Genomic DNA, 12,266 nt, shown 5'->3' with positions numbered 1-12,266 from the left:
TATACCTTAAATAAAAATTCTGAATACTCAGGTATCTTGTGAATCTTTGAATAGTTTTTTTTCATGAAGGGAAGTGGGTACTGTTCTAAATTTCTCATAAAACTGTTCCTTCAGGTTGAGGGGCTTCATTACCTTCACAGTTACCTGCAGAATAAATGTGGTTAAACATGTGGGGCCACAGAGCTGCAGCTGCTCTAATTAATGTAGCATAATATAGATTATTTGCAGTTAGTCAAAATAATTCTGCTGCTGGTGGCCCTTGTAATTCTGTGTATGCGAGGCTGTGATTTATTCTGATCATATTGTCTATAACAGTACGTATTCTGCATAAACAATGACTTCCAAGCTATAAACTATTAAGGTGCACATTTGATGATGGTGACATAAACCAACTGCTGTTCAGGCCAGAGGTGATGGAGGTTCTCCCTTTATTTAACAAGCTTGTGTTTAAATTTACATGCAGATGGAAGGAGAGATGGGTTATGTTCCTTGATGTCGTAAAGAGTAAAGCATAAGTTTATCTGTGCTAAGCCACTGGTCAGCTGCAGGCTATTTATTTACTTGGGATGTACCAGCAAAAGCCTGAGAGAAGAAATTTTAATCCTCTAGACAGCTCCATATATCATGGCCAAAGCTGAATCCTCTTTAATCAGAGCCCCTAAAACTAGCTAGTGATTTAAAATTATCTGTTTTCTTTCTAGCTGAAATAATGAAAGCAGCTTCTACAGCAAAGTGTGCAAGGACCCAAATCATCTAAAACTATAGTATTAAAGACTATGGCAGTTTTATTTAATATCCTGGAGGACTGACAGTTAACAACAGCAGGTAGAGAACTGTAGCTGCTCATGCCTAATATATTCATAAAAGATTAAGAGGGTGAACAATTAAATATAAACATTATGTGCTCAGTCACATTTATACTATCCAGTCATAAAGTAGTAACAATTAACATAACCTAGTCTGTGTACACACAAATACAGCTCCTGCATCTATTTATGCTTTAAAAAAACAAATGTTTATTCCTCCTTTACAAAACTTGAATACAGCATACATAATATAAGTGGAATTGGTATGGACAATTGGCATGAAATACATTTTTGCAGTCTCAGAAACATGGAGGAGGCAATAAAATGTGTTCTGATTTGTATAATTTGTCTAACAATCTGGTTTTTAGAATGGCCATTATCCTAGTATCCCAACTTATTCAGAAAATGATAGCACTACACATATACTAGAACTAATACTCATATGTCTTTCCTTATTCTGTGATTACAGAAACACAAATGAACTCATGTTACAGTTGAATTTAAAGCAGCTAAAACCATGAATACAGATACCACCAGCTTTCAGGACCTGTCTGATTTTTGAGCATTGTGTTTGGGCCTCATCTTGTCTGAATGCGAACCTAACACGGTATCACAACTCTTGTTCCTATGGTAATGCTGTAATTGACTCAGCAGATAATCTCAGCTCAATTTATAAAGCCAAAACTGGAGCTTCGTTTCCCTCCCTTTCCCCCTTCCCTTTCTTTCTCCTTTTTGTTTTTATTTTTTCTTTCTTTCTCTTGTCTTTTTTCTTTCTTTTTTCTTTCTCTTTTTTTTCTCTTTTTTTCTTTCTCTTTTTTTCTTTCTCCCTTTCTCTCTCATTTTAATTTTATTCACCTTATAGTTCTATATGCAACAAATAAGCAGGTTTGTTGTCTTAGTGTAGTAATATTGCATGCAAAACATTAAGGGAAATCTGGAACCTGTAGCTATGGCAAAATCTCAAGTGATAAGAGACAGTAAATCATTTTGGAATGGAGAACTAAACATCACGGTATCTAGATTTCACTAAATCCATTTTCTTTGGAGAGATGCAGAAAGAAATGGTTGGTCCCTAATATTCCTCTAGAGGTATAGGTGCCAAAATAATAGTAATTCTATGTTAACTGTTTTCCTCTTTAAGCTTTTCTACTTTCAAGGATCAAGTGGAAAATATTTTAACAACCTTGCTCCTTTCCTGTCCTGGTGTTTTATAGAGAGATGGTCATGATAACTGAATTGGACCTCCCACACTTTGAGCAGTTCTGACTTCCACTGGCCAAGGGGCAGGGTGACTGATCAGTAACAGATTTACTTGTGTCCCTCGATTCAAACTGAGCTGCCACCAGAATAGATGTTTGCTGAGGAGGGACCTGACTGAGGTAGAGAAGGTGAGGGGTTAAAGAGTGATGATGTAAGGAAAAAAAGTCTTCATCTTGAGCTATCAGTTCTACATAAATTTTGCAAAGTTAAGAATCCATCTATGTTACAACTGGAACCATGTCAGGCCATAGGATTGGAAACGTTTATAAACGTCCTTAACTCTTTGCAGACAGATAACCTCAGTTATTTTTTATTGAACTCAAAACAGATTATGTGCCTACATAAAATAGAAAAATACCTCATGTGAGGCTGCTGGTTTGTTTTATAAATTCTCAAATTTAATTTTGGGAAAACAAACAAACAAAAACAGAGGGAAAAGGGAAAACTCTGGCTGCTCTGGAACTGAAGAAAACTTCAGACCTGGAAGCTCAGTCTTATGATAGACATACATCTCTGTAAGCTTTGAGGAGCCTAGAACAATAGCTCAAATATGGCAGCAGCCTCCTTTGCCTCAAACGACTTCTTACGGCTTTTATGCTTATTTCTTTCCTTGTGTCAGGAAAAAAAATGGGAAGATCAAAGACCTTAATTTCTCATGAGTAGCATTGTACTATGGTGACACTTGAGAAGTTTTGCCACTGAATTTTTCTCCCAGAAATTGAGTCTTGCTCATGGTGGCCTTTCATGATATGCAAATACCTATTTGGTTCTTCGACAGCTGTGCCTGAAGGGTGGAGGTGGTAACAAAAGGGAGGGCTAATTTCATTGTAATTGATTAAGGAAGTTAATTGCCCTTGGGCTGTAGAGTAGTGCTGTGGCTTCACTGCAGCTCCTGTTCTGGTAGTCAGTTGCAGGTTGTGTCCCAGATAGGGAGAGGGTCAGTGGGCAACACACTCTGAAGGTGCAATTTATAGACCCCAGAGCTGAGGGAATATGAGGAGCTAAAAAAATCAGTTTTATCCTCTGTAAGGTCTGCTAGCAGGGCCAGTGAGCTTGGCTACATCCTCAGAGGGGAGGTTGTGCTGCTCAGAGGAGTGTAGTCATGTTTTGACCACCTGCACGACCTACTATGAGCAACACCCCAGGTGTCTCACGTAGGTTGAGTACATTATGTGAGTGGTGCTTGGAAAAGTGAAATCCTTACCTCCCTCTTTCCCTATATGCCTCTCATTCCTTATCTAATCTTTGGTTTGTGTATCAAAAGCATTCACAGGACTGTGACTTCAGGGCACAGTTTAAGCATGGCTGCTTCTAGCACATTTTCCATGCCCAGAGCAGCAGATTGTTTTGCTTTGAGAATGATGTTGTAGCAGTACTATAAAACTGAGTTATAGGTTACTCTGTCTCTGTGGGGAGGTTTCTCCCCTTGCACGCACAGGTCATGCTAGAAACTTGCTTAGCAGAAGCAGTGCAATCCAGCAGAGGTGACAAGTATAGCTGATAAAAGTTTATTTGTTCTATATTATCATTTGGCACATGATTAGAACAGCCATCTGTTCTCTTAATGTCTATCAACCCAATTTAGACTGCAATAACATAATGCCGTTAGATGTGTTTCCAACAAAGTGAAAATCAAATATGATTTTTTAAATCATCTTGAGGATAACATTACCCCTATTTAAAGACTAACAGCATACTGGGGGAAAAAAAGCATGAAAAAAGAATAATTAATGTTACAGTTTTAAAATATTCTCATTTTCATAAAAGATTATTATGCACTAATTCGACAGGAAAGTGTTCACATTTTCTTATGAATTATACATGAGAACAATTTCACATAGGAAACCTAAACAGAATTATTTTAACTTATTACTCAGACCTGTAAAATTTTATTTTAATCTCTGATATTATAGAGTCTAATGGAAAGCATTAAAAACCTTACATAAGAGCAATTTCATAATTGTTAATGTGACCTCTTCTCACGTAGAGAAATGAACACACGATTTGCTAATGCAGCTCAACTTTAATGAAGTCACTAGGTTATTTAGGGGACTAATCAGCAGATAGTAAAATGAGGGCTCTGTTTCTAAAATGTCATGGGATTTGGGACCCTTAGTTCAGGTTGGTCAAGCTTAGGCACAACCCAGTTTCCTCCCCCTCTTCCCCATTTGTTCTCTTCAGGGTCTTACTACTTTGAAACAGGTATCTTCAAGACAAGTGGTTTGGTAATCTCTCAGATGAAAACATAAAGTTTCAATTAATGAATTAAATTTAAGGAAACACTTGTCAGTAAAGTATTCCAACAGTTCAAACATTGGTGTAATGGCAAATGATGATATGGCTTGGTGAGTTGTGTAGGGAGACTGGATTTTGTGTTAAAAAGGTCTGATTTGAACATGTAGGTTTTCACAAAGCCAATTCTAGTGTCAAGACAGACAGACAATAGGTTATATCTACAGAATGGGGAAAATCTGTTCTCTAAGTCCCGGACTCTGAAAAGGAGATCACAATTTTCAATGAATAACTGAAGCTAGTTAACATTGATAAGAGCACTACTGTAATTCCTTGATGTATAAATGGAAGAAAAACTTGTATGGAAGAGTGCTGACATTTTGCATTCACTGTTGCCAGAACCATTACTGAACTTACGTGCATGATCCAAACTTGAAAAAGTTCAAAAAGTTGTTAAGGTGTTGGGCAAAAACTACAGGAATATTTCAAGATATGAATAATTCACAGTAAATGATTTAGGAAGTTCAATCTGTATAACTAATTAAGGAGAAAGATAGTCTAAGAGGTAATTTCCTCATGTTCTGCAAGTACTTAAATAGGCAGAAGATTTCTGACTGCAGAGGAAATCTTTAATGAAGTCACAGTAAGATCCAATGGCTGGGGTCAAAGCCAGATGGACCGCAAACAATACACTAACTTTCAAAAGTGAGAATAATTAACCATTGGAATCATTTACCCAAGGGTATCACATGCTCTCCACTTACAAGAAATCTTTAATCATTACTAAAGTCTTTTTAAAAAAGCTATAGCTTAACTTCCAGATACGGACTTGATGCAGGAGCTAATGGGTGTAGCATGAAAGGTGAGAATAAATGACTCTAATGGTCTTTCTAGTCCTTGGATCTATGTATTTTTTTTTTCAGTCTCGCAGTGAGGCAAAGTTATGTATTAATGACAGATGGGATGTCGGAGGAAGAATTATGGGTTCCATTCCCTGTTTTTCTACTGACTTGTGTACATCAATCCATGTATCTCTGTAAGCTTCACTGTAAAACATCTAAATTTTAAATAGTAATATGTTACTATGCTTGCCCACCTCACCAAGGCAAAAGGTAAGGGTTCCTTTGAACACTTTGAATGAAATACATACTACAGATATTGGGCCAGGTTTTCAAAGGGACCAAGCATCGGAAGCCGAAAAAGATGTAAGCTTTCAATGTCTGAAAATTATTATGCTGAAATTATTATAATCAAGTTTTCAAGGCATTAATACAAACACTACTGAGGAGGAATAATAAATGGGAATTATGAGCTATATTTTGACAGCTTTCTTTTTAATTGTTGTGAAGGAGGCTTCTCTGCCTTCCTCCCTTGAAGCCTGCTAACAGCCAAATAAACAAAAAGCTTCCGTTTATCTGAAAGGACTTTCCATTAAAAAAATATCCTTATTTGGCATATTAAGTAGGTGAGTCAAAAAAATTAGACTTTGTTACAGCAAAGCAAGAGCGATTAAATTAAATGCGCCTCAAGAAGAAAGCACTCCCCTAGATCAACAGGGCAATAAGAGCTTGTCGATCCCCATCCTGGTGCATTTCTAAACACTTTTTGAAGTACAGAAGGCAGAACACTCAACACTTTGGCTTTGTCACAGCTGACAGCCTGTCGGTTTTAATGAAAATGCTCTCCGTTTAGTAGATGACAGAAATTACATGCATTTCCCCTTTTATTTTTCTGTCATCTTCTCTGTCTCGCATTTTTACAGTAGAAGGAGGAGTTGGTTATTAAAGCATTACATAAGTATGCAAAGTATATTAAGAAGAAGAGAGGAAAAGGAAAAGCTTTAGCCCTGCAATTATACACAATGTGTGTTGGTGACAAATGTATATTGTGGGATAACATCTGATGTGTGGCAATAACTATTTACTTTCAGTTATCTTTAAAGAGGGTGAGGCAAAAATCTCTAGATAATGCTTTAAGTGAAGGTTTTATTATACGATTGCCTGAGTAATTTCCAACAGGAAGATGATCTAAGCAGTGTTAGATAGCTCAAGTATGTTCATAACTTCTCTAGAAAATATAGCAAGATAACACTGAAGAATTTCTTGGCTCTGCACAGCTTTCACAAACCTCTTTTATTAAGTGGCAGGCTTTTAATAAGTGTACCTACTCTTATTGACCCAGATGTATAACTACATCTGAGGAAACTTGATTCCAGGACTGAGGAGGGAAGGCTTCACTTGCAAATATAAGTCAGTACTATGAGATCTGGAAGTAGCCCACAAATCCATACATATCCTTCAACCTGGTGGTAGCCACTCTGCCTGTTTCCCCAGTTTCAATTCCAGCACACGTATTAGCAGCAATAACGTGCACAAGGTAGAAATACTGAGGAAGTGAGCTTTCAGCAGTTTTAGGGAAGCTCTGAATTTTATCTTCTAACTTAATTTCTGTGACAGTTGCTTCATGCTTATCCTAAGAGAGACAAATTTAATTATTAATGATGGCCTGTATAGACTATATCTCAAAATTATGCAGAGGATCTGAAAATGGTGAGAGCTTTAGAAAAGCATAGAGAAAGGAATTAATTTTTAAATTTTGGACACATTTGTATGATCTTAAATTTGTGCATACTAGTAGTCTCCAACAGTATGACTCTCTGTAGAAATGGAATTATGCATATTTAGCAAAGGTGAAACTGGATCCCAGAAAAGGAAAGCTACATGAAGCCATTGTACAAGGATCACATTTCTGCCTCTCAGCTGTTTAAGTTCCACTTGCTTGACACAAGATTTACTGGAGGGACCAAAATGGTCACAACCATCCCATTAGCACCTTTTTATGTGTTCCTGGTCCTGTGATGTGATGGCAGCTGAGCAGTGTCTCCACCAACATCTATCCCTGCATAGTTTGGTAACGGAGTTACATCCCAGCTTGAAAAGTCTGATCTGTCTTGATCAGTCTGCAGAGGACACGTCTGCATGGTATATGCAGTGCTGGTTCAGCAGCCTGGCAGCCCTGCTAGCCGAGTGGCATTGCTGTGGGCAAGCACACATCTGAACTGGCTGTGCTGTCTGAAATACAAAGCTGGTTAATGCTCACACAGCTGGAAACAGAAGCAAGAAGAGATTGTCTTTGCTGCATACCCATCATTAAGCCCAAGTAAAGTCCTTAAATGCGATTCACATTTCCTGAAGCTGTCATTTTATGCTTGCCTACAGACTAAGGGAGACAACTGTGCTTTAATTACCTGTAGTCCTTATAACATATATCTTGGCAAAGGTAGTTTTGCTTTATGAATATTTCAGTAGTGCAGAATCTGCATGTGACACAGAAGTCAAACAGCCTGTGGTTTTCACCCCAAAATTCTAAATATCCTTCTAAGCTACAGTTAGGGGTAAAGGTAAACCTTGTTAAAGGGTACAGATGTTGAGTACCTATGTGATGAGGACATAGGGTGGAATGGAACAAGTGTTTATGTCTGAGTAATTGGGGACTGCAAAAGGAAAAGGAAAAAATACTCAGCATAGGACCTGACATTATATCTAGGAGTTACAATGTGAGACTCAACACCCCCCCCGACCCCCCCAAAAAAAAGAAGTATTCTCTGACCAACAGGAAGTACTTCTTCTGTGTGAATCATTATGAGCCTGCCTCCCTAAAAGGCAGTATGATTTCCCTTACTGTGGCTTTGGAGCTGGGCTGTATGGACTGACAGCAGGTAAAGAATAATCTTGTGATTGTTAAGGGGGTTCACTAGGTGATTGCCTGCACACTTGCAGACTATGCTTTCTGGTTGCTAGCAGGTAGCTGTTAGTTGCATGGTATTTGTAGAAAACCTCGTTAGCATGTTTGGTCAAGCCAAGCTATTTTGTGATTAGCAAATAAATAACTTATTAGTAATCGAGAAGCTAGGCAAAACATATTTTATTGGTTTAACTTATTCTTGTTAACTGTCTATATAACTTCCTCCATACATTACAACTAACGTATTCAAATATAAGATGCAAGATAGCTTTGCTTTTTTCATGTGACCTTTTCAATGCCATATTTCAGACACCTGGCTGTGAAACTGAAATATTACCTATTCAGGTGCTTTTCCTACTACATTCAACAGTACATTTGTTTATAAGTAACTTGTGTTGAAACACAAGCATTCTGTATACAAGCAGTTGAATTTTCAGAGGCATATGAAGTGAATATGGCCTCTGTATAAGAAGGAACCCCCCTAGCCTGTAAACCCCCTAGGCTGGAATATAATGTTGCTCATGGCTAAGGAGAGTGCTCTTGCCATCCAGCCCTCCTTCCTCTTTTTCACCTTCCCTTGCCCAGCTCTTCTGCTTCAGTAGCAGGCAAGTAGCTCAACATCTTCTATGCCTCCATTCTGGGGATTTATTTTGCTAATATACTTCTTAGTAATGGCACGTGTTATTTGAACAAGGTACTTCAGAAGGATATGTGCAGTGTGGTTTGTGCTTTTCCAAAGTTGTGACCTAACTGCTTCCCTGCTTGTGCCTTGACTTTCAGGAGAACAGGGTCAGGCAAGACAAGTCACCAGTGTGGTTATTCTATAATTCAGTATGCATACAAGGATGAGAGAGGTGGGATGATATTGCTTTACTCGATATGCTCTGCTTTAAGGGTCAGTCCTATCCTGTGGCATTAAATGGTTGTTAAATTTTTTTTTCCATTTTTTTTAGATCATGGTTTAAAGGAGATTGCCCTCTGTAATGATACCATTTCCTTTCTTTCTTTTCTCTGCTGGATTGCTTTCCCACTGATGCATTTGTGAGCAAGCACCCTGACTACACTTAATTATTAAAAAGTCATTGCTCAAATAGAGCTCTGAAGAAAAGGAAATATTTCTTACTGTATATTACCAAATATTAGTTCATAATGGGTTTCATCTTTGTGTATTCTCTCCCCTAATTCAGGAGCCAGGTTTATTTTATAATACATAGATACAAGTATGTATATTGTAAGAGCTACTAGCTACTAGAGGGAAAAATAGCAGACATAAAAAAGAAAAGATATTAACATTTTCTCCAGTTTAAAAGTTTTAGAAAAGCATACATAGGTTAGACTGCAGTATTTTTTAAATGTAAAACGTGGCTAGGTGAGGCCCAACTTTGCAAACCACATTACTTCCATTTATTGTAATAAGGGAAAACCTTTAGAGCAAACATGTATCATGTAGATGTTAACTGTTTTGTGTCCTTGCTTTTAGAACATGCATTTACAACAGAACAGAAGCATCTGTGCAGGTGTCAAATGATCAAAACTGCACATATGTACATATGTACCATGACGTTTTCCACATATTCTAGAGTTAATAATAAAAAAATATGTATTTGAAGATAATCTCAACTATATTATTTTCAATTTGAATGAACACTGGGAGAAATGTTGATCATTAACATGTCAATCTTGTTCAGTTTTAGGGGTCAGTCACTTTGCTGGACCTAATTTTCTTCCTGAAATAAACCTTTTTGTGCAGAATTTAAAAAAAAGCAACAAAAAAACAGCAAAACAAAAAGTATTAAATAACACATCCTGTGCTGTTTATTTAAGCCCTTCTTTTAGACACAGTGTCTATCTGCTTACAATGTGCTTCTCTAATCACAGACTGCAATATTATTTAAAAAAAAAAGTCTACAGCAGATCAGATAATGTAATAACTCATCTTCTGCCAGTAGCTTGGCCGTGGAAGCACTGAACTGCAAATTGTTCAGCCCGTCTTGCAGAGACCTGTAGTGCATTAACCCACAGGAAACATGGACAGGGTGGGGTGGGACTGTTCCTGACACTCGTGCTCTCTAGCTTGCAGCTAGTGCAGGTGTGTACAACTTCACTGGGGTCAGCGGTGTAGGCAACATCAACAAGGCTGGTTTTGCTGTCTTTGCTTTTCCATCACACCTGAAGCAGGCTGTGGAGCAGGGCTGTGCAGTACATGGCTTTTATGGCTGGAATCCTTTAGCAAATACGTCCCATATTCTTCAGGTAAAAACTTCCTCCTTTTGTGAGTTTCTCTTGCTTTCACTGATCCCTTTAGTTTTACTTTTTATGATCTTTTTTCTTAATTTTCTGGTGTACCTGGACAACAAATGGCATTTTGACTAATATTGTTTTATTATGCATGCCATCCCAGACCATCTTTCTAACACATACAGCTGTGCTGGTGAATTGCCATCATATCACTCTACAATATTGGATTAAACTGGATTAAATTCTTCATTGGTTCTTTACCCTGTATTTTATTTCAGATGCCTCTTGGATATTGTTTGTTGATTGTGATATAGACCATGGCACATTTCTTTCCTTCATTACTCATGTTTTCCTTACAGATGCCTACCTTTTTTATAAGATGCACACGTGGATTAATACCTTTATATGCATTTGCAGTGGGTACTTAGTAAATTTATAGTTGGCAGCTTCTAGACTCTGGCAAAAAGACCTTCAGGACCCTACAGCCAGTGTCATCCATTCCCCACTGTGAGCAAGCAGAACGCAGTAATGACCTGCAGATATTTTAAACGCTGAAAATTCTTGTGTCTTTCAGGACCTAGATTTCTCATCACATCCACGGGAGCCTTGTATATTTTAGATGTGCAGAATGAGGATGGCCTGTACAACTACCGATGTATCACAAGGCACAGATACACTGGAGAAACACGACAAAGCAACAGTGCAAGACTTTTTGTATCAGGTGCTCCTTTATATATAATGTTAAATTAAGTATTGTATATGCCTCTCTTCAGTGTGCTAAACTGGCAAGGCAAGTTCTTGTGCCTGTATGGAATAACAACCAAATCGTCCATCAAATGGAAGGTAGAAGTGGTCAGCTGTGAGCTGCTGCTGCAAAATAAAATGCCCCATTTAAAAATCCTTTTTTCTGTTTTTCACTTCCTGTTAGATATTTCCAGAGAGCCTGTAGCGTGCACTGGCATTTGGTACAGTGATTTTTAGTAGGTTTAGAGTACTTTATAAAAGGGCTGTGGATGGGATTCATCCCATTAAAAGTAGACATGCACAGTGAAAGTGTCTAGTCACCTTAACTTCCCTTTGTAACCAAAGGAGAGGAATGCTTTTAGGGGTAGTGTATCTGACCTACTTCAGCTGCCCACTTTGGGGTGAGATGAATTTCCCCATGGTGCCTATTTCTCTCTGTTAACTGTAGCAGGAGCTCAGGACATCTAGCTCAGCTGTAGATATTTCCACTGCAGGAGTCTCAGGTTAGCTGAGGTACATTTCAGCCTTCCTTTTCACTCATCACACTCCTTTCCTGGGGAAAACAGTGTGTTCCCCTGCTTCCAGGAGCAATTTCCAGCTAGAAGGGGTACGTGACCTGTCCCAGGCCACCCAGGGTGCTGCAGGCAGACAGGAGTGTTAGCTGTTGGCTGTCCATGGGCAGAGTTAAGAGTCCCAGAGCAAATGGCTTTGTGCAGCAGATAGGAAAATGAGAAGGTAGATGGGGTATTTTAACTTTTCCTTGTAATTATAAATCATCTCCTGATTGTTGTTTGTGTGATGGACTGTTGGGCTCCCCACACACCCCCACCAAACACTTAGTTCTGTCGGTACGATGCTGCTCCTATCCCACCTTCTCCCCATTTTGTCTCGGTGAGAGGAGGTGCCAGTTGTGAGTAATGTGAGAAGGAGAAGACCCCAGGCCTGGGTTTGGAACTTGCTCTCAAACATCTCTGTATAGGATTAGCTCGTCACCATCTCCCCTTCCTCTCCCTCATTTACTGGGTGCTTGTAACTGCACCCTATGTTTGCACGTGAGCGAATCTGCAATTGTATTCCCGCATCCACAGAGTTAGCTAAGACTGTATCCCAGACTCTCTCTTCTTTCTGCCTGTATCCTTGCCTTACAGAAGACATGTCCACCATCCCACTGAAAGCCCCACAGAGCTTTTTCTCCTTTTCACTGTTACTAAGTTGCCTTAAAGATCCTAAACCAAAGATCAA

At 38.6% G+C, this 12,266-nt stretch overlaps 1 protein-coding gene across 1 annotated transcript in view; it reads left to right on the top strand.

Annotated features, from left to right (window-relative positions):
- The window catches only part of DSCAM (DS cell adhesion molecule), a 476,303-nt gene that overhangs the window by 277,836 nt on the left and 186,201 nt on the right, over nucleotides 1–12,266 (top strand). The window contains exon 4 of the mRNA XM_087758597.1: nucleotides 10,855–11,001. Coding sequence (XP_087614723.1) covers nucleotides 10,855–11,001 — 147 coding nt within the window. The remainder of the gene's footprint in view (nucleotides 1–10,854; nucleotides 11,002–12,266) is intronic.

Source organism: Nipponia nippon, unplaced genomic scaffold (assembly GCF_047370975.1).
Source record: "Nipponia nippon isolate SJK-2023a ecotype South Korea unplaced genomic scaffold, ASM4737097v1 scaffold_2, whole genome shotgun sequence".
In the NCBI taxonomy this organism is placed as follows: Eukaryota; Metazoa; Chordata; class Aves; order Pelecaniformes; family Threskiornithidae; genus Nipponia; species Nipponia nippon.
Note: the sequence above shows the minus strand (reverse complement) of the source record. Positions and strands in the feature narration are given on the sequence as shown.